General features: G+C 46.9%; 1 protein-coding gene across 2 annotated transcripts in view; it reads right to left on the bottom strand.

Moving 5' to 3' along the window:
• The window catches only part of LOC122396463, a 99187-nt gene that overhangs the window by 29898 nt on the left and 48478 nt on the right, over positions 1–20811 (bottom strand). For both annotated transcript variants that reach the window (XM_043394903.1, XM_043394904.1), the window contains exons 3-4: positions 3895–4077; positions 2462–2736 (exon numbers count right to left, since the gene is read on the bottom strand). In XM_043394903.1, coding sequence (XP_043250838.1) covers positions 2462–2656 — 195 coding nt within the window. In that variant the 5' untranslated portion in view covers positions 2657–2736; positions 3895–4077. The remainder of the gene's footprint in view (positions 1–2461; positions 2737–3894; positions 4078–20811) is intronic.

The following is a 20811-nucleotide window of genomic DNA, read 5'->3' as shown; positions in this document are numbered from 1 at the left end:
AGAGTGCCTCTCTCCTCTGCGCGGCTCGTTTCGACGCACGGCCGAGACGAAGATACAAAAAGGGAAACATGGAGGGGTTGCGGCCAAGGGGGCGTCAGGGAGGGAGGTGGGGCGGGGGGAGACGACGGTGGCCGCTGGCAGTCTCACGGAGGGGGTGGAAACAGCCTCGCGGACAGAGTGGGAGGGAAGAAAAGAAGAAGATAGCGATTGCCAGGGAAAGTGAGAGGGCGAGGGTCGAAGCTGCCCGCCGAAGCCAGAGGGAAAAGAAAGGGTGGAACCAACCCGACGGGGGTTGTCGGGGGATGCCAGGGTAGACTCGGCGAGGAGGGAGGAGAGAGAGTGGCGAAATGCCGTAGTTCCAGCCTGCTAAGAAACAAAGAACAGAAAATTGATCGTTTGTTAAGTTTTATGTTCCCCGAAGCGAGGGTGGTCTGTTTCACCCCTCTCTGCACGCCGCCCCTCGATCCGCCCGTCACGCTCGCTCCTTCGTTTCCGGTCCCAGCCCCCCGCCGCCACCCCCTCTTCCACCCTCTCGTCGTTCCGTCCTTTTCTTCGGACGCGCAATAAGACGAATCGAGGAAATTCTCCGCCCGGCAGGCGAGCAACCAACAAGGTGGCTCACGCAGAAAAACCTTCCAAGGAAAAAGGGGTGGTTCAACAATCGGGTGGCGAGGGGACCAGGGGGCCAGGGGGCCACGCAGAGATACACGTGTACAAAGCAAAAGTGGGGGGCCCCGAAGCATCGCGTTCGAAGTCAATGGAACCGAAGGATCGTCTCGGTCGTCCGTTGTCTGCCCTCGCTTGTCTGTTTTTACTTTCGAGTTTTTCGCGAAACGGGAAATCTTCGAGGAGGACGCTGATGAAATTTACCAGCCGGACCGGTGACGGATCTTATTACGTCCAACGTTGACGCTCTCGTTCACACAGTCGCCTACACGTTCGATCTTTAAGCTAATTTCTAATCCTCGAGACGTTCGAACACGATGATGTAAACAACGGTGCGCCCGAGCTAATAAAAAAAAAAGTAGCACTAGGGAATTCGAACTCTTTAAACTCGCCCGGGGCACGTCGAAAAGAAAATCGGCGTTGTTTTCGGAAAAGAATCGGGCATTGAAATCGAATTGAAAAGCGGGAAATAATAATGTCGCGGGGACCGATAGAAATTTAGGACGACGGGGGCGTGGAACGCGTAAAGGTAATATAAACGGTTAACGCGTAAAAACGGACGGGGAACGGGGAACTATTTCGCCGGACAAAAGCGTAGAAACGGGTGTCCAGAGGTGGACGGAAAGTGAAAACGAAATAACACGCGTCTCGTCGATAACGCAATCCGGGCTGTAACGCGTTAAGCGACCCGGAGTGAACGAGGCAAGCGGCCTCTAAACAAAATTTCAAAGCGCGAAAGGGAGCTGAAACCGTGCGAACGCGAGGGAAAGGGATTTTAAAGCGAATAGGAAACTATCGAGCCCGGCGTAGGGCAGAGCGCCGTTAAAGGGTCAACGTCGGCGCGTTGCAATTACTCTTCGGACTCGAAACACCCACGGAAATCCGAATGAAAGTGACGCGTTTTCAGCGGCGGAGCAACGGACCATCGCGCGGCCACGTGTGTGCTTTTTGTCGGACGCCTGGCCCGCTATTTGTTCAACTCGTGGACGCTGGCCAGAGACCGGCTACATTTTTTTTCGAATATTAAACGACGAACAAAACCAACCTACAGCGATTTAAATAGATTAATATAGCTTCCTCGACGTTCCTGCAACTATTATTTGCGACCTTTCGGGGGCCCTTTCCCGACGATAATGCCGGCAAGTGGTATACGGCTAAATGGAATTAAACTAAATTCAAAGCGGTGAAATTTACGGAATTAACTTTCCGAGGCTCGCGGAAAATCACCATATTGGAATATTTATGGAAATCTGTACTTCGGGGGTTTTTCGGATTTTGATTTGATTTTCATGAATATTTTTCGCTCGACGATGATGAACAGTCTGGAATTTTTTAATTTAAAAAAAAAAAAAAAAAAAGATAAAATCGAGATCGTTCTGTTCGGTCCTTTCGTGGCACGAGCGTCGTCAGCTTCGCTGATTATTCGCTGAAAATAGTCTGGAAGATGCGTCGTAGAAAATGAAGGGGCCAATCGATGTAAACCTTCGCCGAGCGAAATCTGTAATCTAATTTGCTTGCGCTCCACGGAGGCTTCGTTAAAGTTTCACCGATTAGCGATCCGCGTTGTAAAAGTAACGGCCCTTAAAGGCGTCGTGGCGCCAATTACACCAACCACAGGCACGGACGATTCGTAATGCCGCTGCAGTTGCACCTTCTTATCTAACATTGCCTCTTGCATCGTTTCGATAACTTTTCTGGATTAAATTTCGCGTTATAGTCTAGTCGATTCAAATCGTAATTGACATTATCTTTCACGATCCTCTGTCTAAACGACGCAAAATTGATAGGACTATACCTTGTGCGCTCTCAGAGTCTTGCCCTCGCAGGCCAGAGTGACGTCGCAGTACGCTTGCCGCTCCAGCAGCTGTGAGAACATGGTCTGTAGATTGCTGTGATGGTACTTCCATCGTAGACAATACTGTTGGGGGAACATGTTGGACGATGACGTCGCGGGAGGTGTCGTGGATGAACCGCCTCGTTGCTGAAGCATGCGCGAGTCTGGTAGCGTCGCCAACGTTTGGAACAGCCTGGACCCCGTTGTCGCTGCGGCTCACCGTGATCCCACCGCCACTGGAACATCGGATCAACGTCAGGAGGATCGAGGGACCGTGGACCGTCGCCCAAGGATCGCGGTTTAAACGGGGGAACAATTAGAAGATTGAGTCAGGACACCCGGAGGTCTTTGTTTGTCCCCGATCAACGGAGATTCGCTTTCCAGGGGGGACTTTGGGTGCCTTTTGTCTTTCGTTCGACTGGACGGGGGCGTCGTTAGCCTTCCAAGAACCTGCACAGTCCCTTCTATCCTGAATCGTGCCTCCAACAATGCCTCCGGAGTCTGCTTTTCTACGATCGGAATGGGAACTTCTCTGCGTGGACCCGCCGCGAAGACACCCCCGCGCTTTGTCAGACACACCAGAAGGCTAACGACTTTGGTACATTCGTCCCTGACGCTAGCAATTTGTCACCAGTGGCACGAATTCGCCCTCCGGACTAGATCGTTCGGTTCGAAGGAAATATGGAAAAAAAATTCTCGTTGTGGTTCGCGCGAAATTTTTAGCCAGCCAATAAATAATATTATTTTGATCAAGTAACCGTGACCACTTTCGATTCTCAAAATAGATGCCAGAAAATTGCCTCCTAGATGCCGGTCGTCCATGTCGAAGAGAATTCTCGGAACGCGGGGGTTAATCGGCGATAAACTGTAATTTTAGAATCAAGATACTTCATTTCCATATGGAACAGCACGAGAAGCAAGACTGATACTTTCCACGTTCTCACGATGTCCGGACAAATCAATTATCCTTCGAGCCGGCCAGACCGCGCGCGGAAATTACGTTTAAAAATTGCAACAGGTTCGAGACACGGCAATTTACGCTTCCTGCTAGGCTACTTTGTTCGAACGGTTTCCGGGAAACCTAAAGGGAGTAATGGGGAACGATGGCGTTTCGAATCTTTTAATCCTTCCGACGCGCGACACGTTTCCAAGGATTATTAGGACTTTCCAATTCTTTTTTTTACGGTGGAATCTCATTCCACGCTGATTACGCATTCCCCACATTTGCAATGTATGTCCATTATATTTTTTTCTTCCATATTATCTTTCAACCTTAACATTCTCATCTGGATAAAAATTGCTTGTCTATTATCCGAATAAATTGTTGAGCAAATAATTTCTGCAGGAAAAGTGTACACTTTGGTTCGCAAATATTATTCCGTGGGATATCTTACGGGTGTCAGTGGATGGGAGGTCAATTGTTAGGCTCGTTCTCGAAGTCAAACCGACCCGGGCCTCTATCAATCGGACGAATATTTCCACGCCGAAGGTGCTCGAAGCATTTACGCTCGCATCAGTACGGACGTGCTCGTCGATCGTGACTTCCCTCGACGTTTGGGACGCCTCACGTGCTCTCCCTGAAACACACACAATCCGAATCCGTCAGTAAACGTGTACAGCGACGAAAAAGTGCCTGATCTTGCGTCCAACTAGCGCTCGAACCGATACGGAACAAAGATAATACGAGTTACAGAAAAGTCACAAACACACAGACCTTTGAATTTTGTTTGCAATTGTTCGAGGCTCGTAGTGTCTTTTAGGGGGAATTTGTCCAACGATCGGTATCGTACGGTTCGAGACAAGTGGATGACCGTTCTTCCGCGAAGATCGACAAGCCGGAAACATCGACGCGGCGTCGTCTTTAATTTGCAAGTCGACGGAACCAGCGGAGCATTTTTACGTGGCAATTCGATGGTTACTCGCCTATGACTCGACGGTGGACGGTTAAGTATAGACGTCGGGAAAGGAAATAAGAAATTCCAACGGCGGAGAAGTGTGACGCGAACGAATGGTTGCTCCCTACCGTGTCAACGATCGTTTGTCTCGGGAACAACGATGAAAGCTGGTAATTACTATTAAATCGACGACTCCCCCCTGTCCGTACGCTGGTTATCGATCGTGGCTGGGTGTTCGCTATTCTGCTTCTCCTTTCTTGCGAAAAAGCCTCGGGAAAAGGGGGAAGGAAAGAAAACGACCGAGACGTCTAACGGACAGTTGAATCTCGAGGCCAGGAAAGGAACAGGAAGCAATCGTTTTTCGTCTTTCGAGCTCCGGTCGCTAGACAAATGTGTTTCTACCAATTTGAGCATACATTTTTTCCCTAACAATTCCGACCGGTTGTATTTCGAATTCGATAAGAGAAGAAGAAGTTACGACCCTTTGAGGGTGATGTATTTACATTCTTTTTCTTTTAAATTTGTCAATGAGGGGAAGAATATTAAAATATCTCATTCAGGGAAATGTTTAGCGATCGAACGAACGACGAGTGCGCTCTTACATAAAGTACGCGTTTCTTAAAATAGAATGCAGGACTCGAAAGCTCGAAAGAGAATAGGGAACTCCGAACCAGAAGCTTTTCAGTGGCTGCCAATGGACGGAGTCCGGTAGCAAAGGTATCCGAAAAAGTTCGAAGAAAAGAAAGTTTCTGGGCAAACACCGACGGGGGGAGAAGAAGTTCCAGGTCGCATTATCCGCGAACGATTAACGCGAACCGCTTGTATCTATTAGCATAATTATCGATACCGGGTTCGTAAAATCGTGAAAGTCAAATATCGACATTCAACTTTCATCGGCTGCAACGCTGATGAAGTTCCCATTAACGGCGAATCGGAAAGCTGATTTGGCGGATCTCTCGGCGCGAGCCAGTGACATCCGGTTAGCCGTCGTTATCCTTCTAATGAAGGGCGACACACGCTATCGCAACCTTGTTTATCTCGTAAATCGGTTGCTTAACTTTTAATTCGGTTACAGTACGCGCAGACAGGCGACAGAAATGCGTTTCATCAGCGTCCAAAGTCCGGGACAAATTGGGAGAGCCGCTCCGCTCTTGACAAAGATCCAAAGAGACACGCGAAATTGCCACTCGTGGGCCTCCAAACTCTTTTCAAAGCTTCCAGTGTGTTGCAAAGAAAATTATTTTCCGTGCAACGAAAACTATATTTGTCGTGGAAACAATATTACTGGGTTTCGACTTTGTTACAAAATTCAGAACAAATTGGAAGGGTCTTTGCAAAGATCCAAAGAAGCCTGGAAAATTGCTTTACAAAATTCTTTTCTTTTATAATCTTTATAGTAAATATGGCGTGGATATTTTTAGCGAACACCCGATCTTACAATTTTATTCGTATTTGTTGCGTTTGCGGAGTATTAATTTCTCTTTTCGAAGGATTCCTACACACGAGAACCGAACGTCAATAAATACTCGATCGACTATACGAAGCTTCGACCAATATGAACTTTTATTCGCCAGACGAGGATAGTTTTGCCAAATATTTATTTTCATTACTCGATTATCTTTATCCTCTAAATTTGAGGTCGAAAACGAATGCGTTTAAACGAGTGGTTCGTCGGTCATCCAATTCGTTTATTTCCGGAGCGGAATTGTATTTTACCGTGTATTTATACCCGTCGTTAAGGCACAGAAATTCGCTAATCTTTTGTACGGGTAAAAGTTTTACGGGGTTTGGAGGGGCGGGTAAAAACCGACCTCTCGATCCGTGATTACCTTTTTAGACGAGATTCTGTGCTCGCTCCGGGATCATGATTTTCGAGTTTAAACCGGGCAACGTCTCTCGGAACGAGGATGGCGGTGCAATATCTAAGGCAGAGAGTTTAGGCCGCACGCTCCAGTGCGGTTTTAAAATTCCCCTCGGGCTAGAGGAGCCTCCATGGAGCTCGTCGGTGGATCGTGGGAATCAATAAATTCCGCGTATCGGAAAACGCTGAGGGTACAATACGCGAATAACCGACAAGGCGCGAATTCACGCGAAATTACGATCCCATCCTCCGCCCTTCCGCCATCTTCCCAATTTCGTCCTCCGGGGTCGCTTTCATCCTTGTCAACCCCTTTCACCTTGCTCCGTCAAATTCTTCTCCGACGCCATATTTCTTTTTTCTCTTTTCCCGCTTCCTCCAATTTCTCCGCCGACACACACACACACCCCTAATCTACGTGCCAATTTTACCCAACCTTCTGGGGATCTTATGTGTAAATAAAATCGCAACTTGTAATTTCCTCTCAAGATCGTATATTTTATAGATAGATTATTTATCTAATTATTTTATGCCTCGAACAGCTGTGTTTGATAAAAGGAAGAAAGAGGGAAGATTCGCTGGAGGGTTCGCGGTTAGAGTGTCTGCTCGAGTCGTGGGTGGTCGGTTCCTGGGCGAAGAAACGTCGATGGCGCGTCGAAAGGTCGTGCTCCAGGAAGTAACCGGATGTCGAGCGTTTTTGTCGAAGCCGGAGGGTAGCTCTCGGTATTTAGGTCTCGGTGCACGCGAGAACCACGCACGTAGCGCGCGTGCGCGAGAGAGACTCGTCCGTACGGGTAGCCTAGATTCCCCGAGATACTTTCTATTGTGTTTACGGATCGGATTAGAGTACCTTTCGCCTCGGCGAGTATGCCCGTTGCTGCTCCTCGGGACGCAGAAGAGCGCCGTGACCTTTTGGAAATCCGGATCGAATTGGGAAATCGGGTTAACCCGGCCGGCCCGATGGGACAACCGTGTTCGATCCGACCCCAGATACGACGCCGACTGCCACGAGCGTGATTGTCCCCGGCTCTAATTATCCCCGACATGGACTTAATTAAAACTAGATCCAACCTGGTCGGCCGTGGAAACGCCAAGGGGGGGTCTCCTCTAACTCTGGACCACTGGTAACCTCCCGTGCCCCCCAACAGGCCTCCCAACAACAATTTTCCCTCCTCGAATCAACCCTTTCCGCGATGTTTACTTCCTTAACCCTTTGACCACGATCGATTTTGGAAGCCTGATATTATCCGCGAGAAACGAGTACCCTTGCTTCGAGCACCGTTTCGCGAAATAACTTTGAAAATAATTTTATATCGGAACCGATGGAATGGATTTCGATATTGCAATTCGTACGATAAAATTGGAATAGTGATATTCGAATAATAATGTTCCGAGTAATAATATTCGAATAGTTTCGGCCTTAATTGCGAGGGAGCAATTTCGCTACGTATCGATTAATCGAGCAGCACGGAGGATGATAAACCGCCCCCTAGCAGGTACGATTAATCCGGGGGAACAGCGAATTAAAAAATGAGAAACTCGACTTTTAATTATAGTTTTCTGTAAAACCCGGCCCCCGGGTTCCGGCGAATTAATAAAGAAAGGATCGAAGGACGAGGGACAAAGTCGATTCTCTTTTCAATTTCTTCCCGGAACGAGTTAAAGTCAACGGCGCATTAATTTCGAACTTCTCTTTAAGCCGATTCGGAACTGGTACACGGAAGCGAAACGCCGTCGGAGTTTCCCAAGCATCGATGACTTTTCCTGTAATTTCAGCCACCGTTATCTCGCTCACGGGCCCGCCGACCCTTTCGAATTAGACGGCCAACGACGATCGATCATCCAAACTTTAACCCCTTCCACCACTGTTTTCTAATTTTATCTGCTCTAATATTTTGCTTTCATATATCAGCCTGCCTTTCTTCAGATTATTCGTTTTCTAAACGCTGTATAGATTTTTGTAAAGGATCGAAACGGGCGTTGTGAAATCAACAAACATTGATGTCGATAGATCGTTTGAAAAATCTTTAGAAAGGTTGCACTTTGCTTTCCTTCGATCGGAGACTCGTTGAACGAGGTGCTGGAAGTCGACGAGGCCAGAATACTGTTATAATTCGCATAATCGAAGCTTTTGCCGCTCGCGGCCAGCGTGAAATCGTAAAAATAGGCGAACCATGGATGCACTTGGTTAACGCCCTCGCGTGGCCTTTTGTGAATTTCACGCAACCATACTCGAGAAGTACCGAGAAGCTATAACAAGAACCACTATTTCTCTATTCGTTCAATGATCTAAAGCCGTTACTATTAAAAACAAAACGTGGATTCTTCCGATTTAAAAAAAGAAACATCAGTTTCTGTTTTGATCCTGGAAATCTATTTATCTCAATGTATGCTTGTATAATAAATACGACGATATTTTAGGCTCAGAAAAGATTGGAAAAGCGATGGAAAAGTCAAATAATATTAATGGAAAAGGAATAATTTTTCTTTGGTAGAATCGCGACTTTCTTCAGATTATTTTTCATTGTCCGTGTTTATTCGAGCGTGTACATTATGGTAACATAAAATGCGACGGTGCTCGAGTTAACTCGAGTGTGCACATTTCAGCCAGGATCGTCCGCTCGAGTTAATTCGAGCGTGCTCGTTAAGAGGTTAAATTATTGTAAATGCATTAAAAGTAGGAACAATTCCTTTCTAGTTGATATCTTGCTCCGTTATATTAACTAGGAAGCAATTTTCCGTGCTGCGCGAATAAAAGTGAATTATATCGAGTATTCGAGCAACGTATTTATTAGAATTCGTCTCGCGGGTATCCTCTATTTCGGAAACTCGAAGATCCTGGAGAAATAATCCATCCGAATAGTAAATATAGTTTTCCCCGAGCTAGAACGTTTCCAATAATACGAACACACCGTGGGCTTTGGAAAGAAACGACCGTACCCTTGAACTCTTTATGATGAAAGATCGTTACAATATCTAATCCACGAAGTTGTCGTAGATTACGAACACTCGAGCTATGCGCGTGTCGTCGTTCACGAGGCTGCTAGAAAATGTGTAAACGAGCGACCGTAGATAACTCGAGACATAGTTGTGGAAAAAAATGGGGCAAAGCAGCAAAGAAAACGTGCAGCAAGATCGACGGGGAAAAAATTAGTGAGCTATGGGGATTGTGTGTACGCGTTTCGGAGGAAGGAATTTTAAAACAATCGGGAAGAAGTTGTAAAAGCAGTCGCCGCCTATTATTTCCGTAATTACCCGTTCGATGGAAAAAGAAAGTTACACGCCGATGGGAAATTTACAAAACCCTATCCCGTACAACTTTCCGTTCTTTTTCGCCGCCGTTGGAAAAACTTTCGATCTCGAAGCAACGAAGGGCGGGGGAAGAACCTTCGAAAAGTTGAAACAATGGCGGGACGCGGCGGAACCGGAGCGGCCGGTGGTTTAATTAACCTTAAACGCCGGACAAAGGTGCGGTGGATTTGAATTTGGGGCAAAGGGAAAAAAAGAAAACGGCTCCGCTACTTCGCGAGCAACAATTGAAAATAACTTTCGGATACTTTCGGACAGCCCCGGGCCCGACGACAATCGTTCCAAGTTGAAACTTCGGCAGACGGGAAGCCATGGGAACTTCCAAGACTGCAATTAACTGCGGAACAACTACGAGTAATTCGGCCAACTTTGCTGGAATTACGTTTTTCGATCAAAAAAAAAAAGAAAGAAGTAAGAAAAAACAAAAAAGAAGAAGAAGAAGAGAAGAAGCTATCCAAAGTAAACTGCTGAACTATGCGGCGGGCAAAGATATCCCGGAGGGAGATTTCCGATAAAAACGGCCCTTTTTTTTTTAAAGGGAAAGAACTAAAGGTCAGAGAAGATTAACCCCGAGCTCTCGGTTATCGATAACTCGACGGAGTTCGACTGAGAAGCGACTGTCGAGCCACTTACTCTGCAAACGACGCCCTAGGAAACCTGCTTCGGATTAATACCCCTCCGAACGAGCCAAATTTCTCTAGTTTATCTGTTTAGATGTTATTCTGTATTATCGAGGATCAGATTTTGAGAATTATTTTCTTTTGTTTCTACAGTCGAGACTTGAAATTGGATCTTCTTGGGCAAAACGGTCTGTTTATGGAGAGTGTTTTATCACGGAGAAGTCGCGAGTCGGTGTCACGTGAAAACAGACCTTTAGAAGGAAAGATCGAGCGGTGCATGTGCAACGATAGTCGGGCATAACGGTTCCGCGGTCGAGAGTTGCTGCACCAGAAGACGGTGAACACGCGCGAAACAGGAGTCCGTTTATTTTCTCGAAACGAAGAAACGGGTTGCTCGAGGTCTTCCACCATGGGAAGTTGTACCGTAAACGATCTTCGTTTACGTTCCAGTTACACGCGTCTTGAATGTAATTCGAAGCGTGGTCGTCCCGATAGGATTCCCCGGATGAGGGAAGGTCATGGACGGACTCATTCTGAATGGAACAGGATCGAAAACATAAGGGTTGCCGAGCATCGTGTAACAAGTAATCCCCAGAATCGGTGGTACACGTTGAAAAATTTATATTTCTGTCACAAACCATTGCATCTTAACACTTGCAAACTCTTCGATAATATTCTCACTACCTCACATATTATATTTTCGGTAAAGAATTTTTTTCTCGAAAATGCGTAGGATTTCGAGGGTATGGCTGTTCACCAAAAATGATTGTAATCGACCCCTGCAACTAAGAATAATTTTTTTACAACGATTAGAAATTTTTTTTTTTGCCGAAAAATTTAGGCAGATTTTGTTTACAAATTCGTTTTTAATTTTGAATAAATTTGTTTTGGGGCTCTACGGAAATGTTGTTTATGTTGTGGCTATATATTAATGTGTGTAAGTGAAGAGGCAGTTTCAATCCCTCACATGTATTTACGCTCACATTGCACTTGTCTGCTTATCGATACTAATTCACGAGAAATGGACGCTAAAATCAGCTCCCAATTTTGAAATCGGTATGGCAGTCGGATCGAGCCACTAAAGTTCAGAAGGTGTAAGGTTTGCTCGTGTACCTCGTCCGTGGTAGAATCTCCTAGGGACTTTTTCCCAACGAAAGCGACAGGGTCTCGTCGCGTCGAGAGTCTCGATAGACGCTTTATCGCGAGAGCTCCACGAGATAAACCTTGCTGCATGCTGGAGGCCATTCTCTCTTTCCCTCTCGTGCATACGAGGGGGCGTATTTGCCACTTGCTCTTCCTCGTGCACGCACGTGCTACGTCACACTGGCATCTACCGTTTCATGGAAACGACGACAGAGGAACAAAGAAAGATACAATATCGGTTCTCTCCTCTAACGCGAACGCGATCGCGTTGCGGTAACATTTTCAGCGCATTCCGCGATAAACTATCAAACGTACAAATTTACATTTCCAGCAATTTCGATCAACTTCTTTCTAAAATTGATAATTTAAACATACACCAGCAGATTTATTACGTTTACTTGAAACACGAAGATGCTTCGATAAACGTTAAGTATAATAGAATATTTTTAATTATGTTACCATCGATAACACGTTTCTCGAGGGGAAGCTAGAGAGCGGGGTGGGGGCGATTCCGTTGCAAGTATCCGTAACGCAAATCGATGCAATGAACGAGGTGGTATTGTAATCGCGGATAGAGAAACGAGATCGTCCCGTTTCGTGGAATCCATCGATCGTGAAACGACAACGTAGCCAGGCACAACAAGTGGCGGAACGTCGAACTCTCGCCGCTGGAAAACAAACGCGCGACGGCGTGGAAATTGAAAATCACCGATTTCCAGTCGACGCTGGCCGCCGGTGTCGAACCCGTTCGAGTGCCGCCGGACACTGTTTACAGCTAGATCTACGTGCGCGGAATTTTTGCCCCGATGTTTGGGGAACCCGGCGACGATTTCCCATTGGCCGATCCGCGGAATCGATTCGAAAGCGTCGCGCCGAAAAATATTTGTCGCCCAGGAATATTTGAGCAATGTTAATCGCAAATATTTGAACACCGTCGCGCAACTTGAAAAAATTGCGCACGTTGCCATCCAGGCCGCGAAAGATGTTCATTCCCACGAAGAATTTTTGTTTATTATTTTAATCGACTTTCGGTACAGGGAAACTGCTTGATTCAAACATTGGAAAATTGTAGACGGGTGTCACTGAATTTTGAAAACGAAATCTCACTTTTGGGAATAATTGTGATTATCAGTTATACGAATAAATAAAGATGTGATAATTATATCTCTCTACCGAATTAATTATGACTTTCGAGTGAAAATTGAATCGGAAACATCGAGCAGAAAATTGGGAAATTTTAGCAGCGACCGAGGCTGGTTAATTTATCGAAAAGGATAAACGAAAAGGGACTTTCGCGGAAGTATCCGGACGGAAAGAGCCGAGAACCTGTAAAGAGAACCAAGGCGCGATTATTTTATAAAACCGTTGGTCGAATTCAGTTTTTCGGCATCGCGTGTTTTTATTATTTTGCGCGCAAACTTCTTTTGAGGTACCGTGAGGCTTTAAAATTTCGCGTAAAACACGCGCCAGCGCGCACGCAACGGTCGGTCCATCGGGGAAAGTAAATTCTCGAAATTACCTGTTACGTAAAAACGAAATTTCCGCCGCGGTGGTCGTAAACCTTCGAGGAGGATAAAAAAAAAAAGAAAAAAAAAAACACACCGCGCCAGATAAATTCGCAAAGGGAGCTTTTTGCTTTATTACGCGATATTTCTCGCGGCCTGGCTGCCAGGGACTCGAAAGCGCAAAGCTCCGCGAGTTTCACCGGGCTGCCGGAGAAAAAAATGCGATTTCGTCTTTTCGAAAAATGGGTGTAAACTCAAACGAGCCACCCCTTTAGCGAGGTTTCTCTCTATTTTTCGCTCCTTCCCTCTTTTTTCCTTCTTTTGATCTCTATTGTAGTCTCGGGCGCCGAGCGTGAACATCAAAGAGGAGTATAATTACGCGCGCGTTGTCGGTTCCACGCTTGCCAATTGCGCGTCTCGACGCGCCAGAATCGCTCGAGTCCGTGATCGCGTCGCGACTGGTAAAAAAACACCGCCGGAAACCGAGAAAGAAGCTTATTAGAGTCTGGCTGGGGAGGGTTTTTGGTCACCGAAGGTCGGTCGATCGATTTCGAACGCGTACGCGGGATATTTGTGCCGTGAAAACACGGAAAACTTGCGCATCGGTTACAGAAGTCTTCTGGCAAACGTGCCATCGGGGTCAAATACCCGACCGGCATACTCGATCGATCGGCTCTTTTTCTTCGATGGGAAATACCGACGCGTCGGGTAATTAGTGAAATTAGATACCACGCGCTAGAAGCATTAATCCGATGCGTTTGGGAATACATACGTACTTGTTTGTGTTCGAATATTAATCACTTTCGTGATTTTAATATTTTTACGAGATACGAAGGAAACAGCGAATAAATTAAATTGATCCAATATTATAATTAAGAAGAATCGTATTTCAATAGATTTCGATGCAAGTAGGATCGATGTATGCAAACGTGGAGGTTCAGAACCTAACCCAAGTGCATGGGAGAAGAAAAGGTATAACCCGTGTTTCTCGGAAGAAGGGCACGAAGTTGAAAACAACAGTGGAGTTGCTAGTCACGTATCCGAACGAGGAGCGGTATGGTCGAGTTACCCGCGGCCCGCAACTTCCTCCTGGCTTTTAGCTTCGAAAACAGCGGTGACGAGAAAACGACACCTGGTTAAAAGCGAAAGGAAACGGGGAGGAGACCTCTCCTCTTTGGTCACGTTCGGGACGCGCCGCGCAACCGGAAGTTCTCGGGGATACGGAGGCACCGGCTCGTCGCGTGTCCTCGTATAATCACGGGAAAGAAGAAGAACCTTTTCGTATTATTCTGCTACGCTGGTAAAAGATAAATATGTATTTTTAAAATATTGCCTCTAGTTTCTCTAAAACACAAACTAAAGAATGGAAGTTTTCAAATACCTACGGAAGCGCCATTTTTGCAGTGTTTTAAAAGTATTCGAAATGGCTTTACCTTGCAACGACGAAGGAACACCGCTGTTTTCTCTTTGTTTACACCTCGATGCACAGTGGTCGAGTGTCATTTAAAGAACAATTTTCCCGTACGAAATTGGAGGTAGACACTTGGGGAACAGCGTTTCCTGCCACCTGTTTCGGCGGCTACACCTTGCGAGAAAACCATTTATTCCGGGGAACTGATCGTTACTCCGGTCGAATCGGAAGCGGCGTCGCGATGTTTTCAACGACCACCGGCCGCCACGTGACACGGTCGAGCACGAGAGTTCGAACCCCAACGACGCCACGCGGAGCACACACACTCACGCACGCACGCACGCACTCACGCACACCACAGGTTGGCCTCGGTAAAAACAAAAAAAGCGCGCAGAACACGCAATTACCGCGTACCGAGTGCTGTTTCCGCGCGCGGACCGCGCTTTGTCCGCGATCGGAGTCGGAAACCGTGGAAAACGAACGAGCCCCGAAGCAAAAAGACCTCGTGGTTCCATTAAGGGCACCGTCCGCGTCCTCGTAGACGCTTCATCGCTGCTTAAGGAGGCTCCCGTTCGCAACGACGACCGCGACAACAATAGAGGGACGACGACTCCGAGCGGCCAGACGACCCACAAAGGAGACGATTTTCGCGGAACGCTCGCGGAAATTAAGGAGTCACGTTGTAAAACGCAACGACCTACAATGCTACAAATGCCACGGAACCGTCGTGTGTCTCTTCCCGACTCCCCCGTCGTCTCGCCCACCCCCTGCTCGACGAACAGGCCGCCATCGCCGCCGCCACTGCCTCCTTTTCCTCCGTTCGTTCGATGCGTATCCCTCCTCCTTTTGGCTTTTTCCTCCCCTTCTCGCAGCCCCTTCTTAGGCCGACGGTATTCCCCTCCCGCGACCTCCCCCGCCAGGCCTTCGACAACCACCACCACCGACGTTACAACCACGTTTCTTGCGAATACAACGCCAGACTATGCGAACGCCACCGAGCACCCCTCGAAAAACCGGTCAAAATTCAGTTTCTCCGACCAACTGCTCCAACGAGTTACATGGGGAATGACAGAAATTAGTTTAATCTATTTACGTGGCCCTGGCACTCTTGAAAAAGTGACTGTTCCGGTAGTTGCGAGACCGGGAGGCCGGTATTTTGAATAAGATCGGAATTTTACAAGCCTTTACGGCCTTATCGTCTGAGAAATATACGTAACAGTGTCGATAACCTTTAGCGCGGCGAGGTTCGGCCCGTTCCCGAGGCGACACAGTTTTTCCAGAAAAACGTCGCGCGTCCTTGGGAATGTCTCGACCGCGGAAGTGACAGCGGGAAAAAGAGGCTACGAGAGCTCGTCGCGGAGCAGGAAGAAAGTTCGTCGATAAAGGCGGAGGAATTTGTCAGACGATAAGAGGACAACGACGCGTTACCGGGGAGCAACAAGCCGAGCGGAGCGTAGAACGAGCGAGGAAGGAGGGACTATCGCGCGCGCAAACGCTCGTCAAGAACAATCCAGAAGCTCGGGGAAACACGACTACGCGAGTGGGACTTGTTCTAGGCCACCGTAGAGTCTCTGCAAGTCGCACGATCCACTTCCCCGATAACGCAAAACGCTCGACGATTAATATTTATTATATGGATTTATTTTACGGGAACTTTAAGACCCGACAAACGCGGGGTGTACCGTTTCGATCTTTCCCGAGCGATCGTCTACCAAACTACTATCTTTCAACGATTCCGAGTTCTTTTTTGTTTAGAATGGAAAATAAAGATGAGATCAACTTTAGCAATTTTCATGAATTTTCAACATGGTTATATATTTGTGGAATAAACATTTTTACCCGAAGCGATCTGATCTATTTTTGAAGTATAAAAAATATAACACAGGATGTCGCATCTCGACTAACAGCGATCTGTCATGTTCTATAATTGGGAGGAAAGTGAAAATGTGTCAAACTTTATTTCGAGGAGCACGTCTGATGCACGTAAACCTTGTTCGAATGGGCGTGCCTCCAACCTTTGAAGGCGACCTTTGTCTTTTTAAGCGGAACTATGTATTTCCGTTTACCTAGATGTATGGCCCGGTTTCAAGACGAATTCATTGACCAATCATGCGTTGGCCTTTCAAGGTCACATAAGGTCGATTGAATTTTTGGGATTATCTGCAAGATTTGCACGGAGTTCGTTGCAAACACTTGAAAACACCAGAGAACCCCTTTTGCAATTAAATGGAATGACTTTACCGTTACTACTGTAACTTCATAAAATGTAATCAACATAGCACAAGGTGAATTATATTATAATTGAAGATGCCCGATCCTTTCAGCATTATTTTTATCTTGATGTCGTTAAAATTGAAGCGTGGATCCGCAATCATTTTCTGTTTAATGTATAGTTACATCTCGTACTTGCGTACTAATTGCTTTCAGAATCAGCCTGGATAAACGGTGTGCACGCATTAACATTTATTGCGCCAAGGTAGGTTCGCCACTAATTAATAAAAGTGACTAGATAGGTGAGGTTTAGCATATTCGTGATCGCGAACATGCGTTACTCCCCCTCCGTTTTGATTTAGATCGGCCACAGTTCGATGGTCGTTTTTAAAACTCTTGGCACTCGGAGCATCAATGGTTTGACACGAGCAGACTGGCGGAAGCTACAAGTGGTTCCTCTGGCGTCATTATAGTTGCCACCTTTCGACACCTAACCTCGTTTAAAATCGGTCACGTAATTACTTTCAGTAAAATGGCCATTCGAGAGGCCAACAAAGGTACAAAGCACTCGACCAATTCGACACACATCTGCCTGTCGCTAATCGAATGAATCGAAGCTTGCTCCGAGTTAACCAGGCCACTGATTATCTACAAATTTACCAGGCCGAAGCGCGCTTCGAATTCTGGACAAAGAAACCCCTCGGCGGACGAGTTTTACACAGTGTGACCACAGAGTTCCGCGGACTGATCGAACGATGCTCTAGCTTCAAGCCTCGACGAGAGAACACGAGCCTAACCACCCCCTAATTTCAACATCGTTCGTCCAAGAAAATTTATCAATCCTTCGCCATCGTCTTTAGCCTGTTTGGAACAGCAGTTTATGGTCACGGTGTACATTTCCATCCACCCGGTGGTCGGAGCAAACTCACGAACCGCCAAGATTGCGTTTTTAATTCGGTCGCGTAATCGTGTTTCTGTGGACGGTTCTCGATTAAATACCTCCTGGAATTCTCTCAGGGCGAGATTGCTTCCGCTTATTATCAAACGCGCGCAGCTTCCGTTATCGCGGTGCCGAACGCGAGCTCGTTTACGAGTCCACCCGTGGAACAAGAGTTTGCGCGTCGAAAATCCCTGCCGCGAGTAAGTTACACGCCCGTTTCACGGCGAGTCTGTGCAAACACACAAAGCAGCTGGAGAAAAAAAAGGAACGTGGACATCGTCCAACGTCGGAGATAAGTTCCACGAGATGCTACCGTTTCGATCCCAACCAGTGGTTCTTAACTTTCTCGATCCTTTGACTATTAGTAATATGCAAAACGGTAACATTAGCTTTGCTACGAAATATGTATACTTTCCGAAGGTCATATTTTCGAGACTTCAAAGTCATTATTATTTTTTCAACCAGGGGTAATTTATCTTGGCGGTGTAGTCTAAAATGATCTCGTTTAGATTGGAAATAAAATTAAAGAAAATCGAGTTTCTCGCTTTCGATCCAGGTACGTGGATGCGTGGGCGTTCCAGACGGACAGGGGGCAGTGTCGATCGAGTGGGACACCGATATTTCAAGGGGTTCTTTGGATTCGTTTTTTGCGAAATCGATGGCCGAGCAAAATTAATTCCACTCGATTTCGATTCGCCTCTTTTTCCAGGAGCGAGCAAGTAAGTCGTCCCTTGCCCCGGATTTCTAAAAGAGCACGGATATTTCTGGTGCACGTGTGCCCCTGCCACTCGATTTCGCGCCGAGAGAGCGAGGCTCGTTCAGTGCCGCGCGAAAATAACGGCCAGGCTAAAACTGAATGATTCCCGTATTGATCAATTAGAGTGGAAAGTCCAAAGGGCGCCAAGGAAGGCCGACCGATACCGCGCCCATCTATAACGAGCTTCCTCAAACACCCCCGCCGCGGCAATTTTCTTCCCAGGTCTCTGCCCCGAACCGACGTGTCTGGGCCAATCAAGCTCAATTTACGCAGTCAGCCTACATTTTTCTCCCTTTTGCCTACTCCGTGCTCGAAAAAGACGCGCGCGACTCGCCGAATATTATTTATACAAAACTACGCGACTCTGGCCCCGTTTTGGTTACAACGGGACCGAAATTTTCTTTTCTCGTTCCTTGCGTTCCGATGGAGAAAGCCTCGCGGCGTTTTCGAGGAAACCTATTTCGGGAAATTCGCGGGGTACGAGTTCGATTCGACCTGGCGTACGCGTGTCTGTCCATTGCTGGCTGTTTCCACTTCGATGTTCCTCGACATTGTCTACCGATTACTTGGAACCTTTCACCGGTGTTTACGTTATAATTGGTCCAGGGCTGACAGTGACCATTCGTCTAGCCTCCTTTCCTATAGGCAGGAGGTTATGGGAGGGGCTCGCGATCGGAATAGTTTGAGAAACACTGACTCAGAATGCAACGTTGCCTGGCGTTCGCGGTGGAGGCGATGGGTTTTTGCGTCTGGGTGACTTTGGGGCCCCCCGAGTCTCTCTCCTTTTTTTATTTTTCTCCGTGAAACACGTATTCGAAAAGACCCTCTCAAACGGTAGTTGGAGAACTCGGGACTCGGGGCTCGATTTTCAACGATTCTGAAAATGAAGTCGTTACAAGCGATTCCGGGGCTCGATGAAACGAATCTCCCGACGTCGAGGATCCGCGGCTCGAGGCTTACGCCACTGAAAAGAGACTTCTGGATTCTCGGAGCGTGCCTGGTAAATAATAATACGTCGTTGCTAATGGAAACCTACTTCGCGTTGGCTTCTCCAGAGTAGGTTTCGCGAAAGGGAAAAGTGTGTCATGCACAAAAGAGCCTTTTCCAAATCGTCTTAAAGCCTCGCCGCTATTATCATAATCATGTCAGACGTCGCGCGAAAATTCGTCCACTATTTCGACCGGATTACTCCATTTTTTTTCGTCGTCGACAAAATTCGCGCGCGTTCGTAGAAATCGATCCGATCGATTCGAAAAAGTCTAGACGATGTTTGCGAATGCACGGAGGGAAATTGTTAACCTTCGAACAACGCGCCCCCGGTTGGGGAACTCGACAAAAACAACCCCCGTAGAATTTTGGGTATAAAGTTTAACGACGATGCTCCGTCGAGTATCGTTGATAATGTGTCGAATAAATATTGAAATTTACTTGATTATCCACAGCATAATCAAAGTTAATTGAATGTTTTTCTCGACGTACCGGCCCAGTCATTTTGGATCCTCTTCGAGGGAGAGGAAAATTAATAATTATTTGCTGGACCAGTGCCGTGGTTATCCAGGTACGGGTATTTGTCCAAAAATAATCCTACTATCGGGGCTTAAATTTTCTTCTCGTATTAATTTTATTTATAATAATTGCAAGCACAGCGGAGGTACCGATTAAACAGTTTGAACAATCGCGTTTGCTTGGGGTTAATACATTTTTACGTTCTATGTATCGAACGGCTAGAAATTGGTTCGTAGAACTACAGTTGCCTGAAGAGCCATTACAGACAGGTGTATGCATTGTGCACTTCACTCTGACATACGCATTCGTTGATCGTCTCTGTATCAGGACATTCCATGAGTAAATGCCTTCTTCGCTGAGACAGTGATACAAGTAAAAGTAGGATAAAGCTAATTCGTTTGGAGTTATTTGATTTTGCATTTGAGTTATATGACGTTTCTCCCCTGTACAAATGATTCCGAATGGTTGGAAATTCCATCGTTGGCTGCGTGGAATTTAATGAAATAAAATGTCGCGCGAGAAATAGCGAAGGATCGGTGCAGCGTAAGCAGATAGTCGAGAGACAGCAAAGTTCATGGAGTATCTGGGAAAAATGTGAGTAATTACGGTTGTTCCGGGACAAGACGTCGGCAGACATTTACGAGAAAGTTTCGAAGGAGCGGAGGGAATTGGATTTTCGGGGCGAAGCGTGCCCTCGCGGCAGACACAATGGGATCGGTTGGTTCAATTAAGAAGAAGGATACTCGGTTGAACCGGGGGCTACATAGCACACTCTACACGAACCTGGGAGCTCCCGAAGAGTAGAGGAAGAGAAGAGAAGACCGTTTCCCCTCCACGGACGCCTCCGCCTCCTCGGCGAGTCGTGTCCCGAGTCGGCGTAGACACAACCGGTTTCCGCGGTGTTCACCCGCTTTTTGAGAAAAAATTGAACCAGTTTGTAAAACGAAAAAAGCTCTCCCCACTAAACAGAGCCCGTGGACGCCCCCTCTCCACGCTCCTTCTCTATCCCTTTACTCGAACCGCCGCGGAGGCTCATGGGAACCGAAGCGATTCCAAGCGTCCCGGAATCCGATGCACATCAAATGAAAAAGCCTCCAACGTTGCCAAGATTTTGACCCGTTCCCTCTTTCTCTCTCTCTCTCCGGGCATCAGCCTC

This window comes from Colletes gigas, unplaced genomic scaffold, assembly GCF_013123115.1.
Source record: "Colletes gigas isolate AHSC1104 unplaced genomic scaffold, ASM1312311v1 Colletes_gigas_Sc00007, whole genome shotgun sequence".
Taxonomy (NCBI): Eukaryota; Metazoa; Arthropoda; class Insecta; order Hymenoptera; family Colletidae; genus Colletes; species Colletes gigas.
The sequence above is the reverse complement of the archived record's forward strand: the minus strand, read 5'-3'. Positions and strand labels throughout refer to the sequence as shown.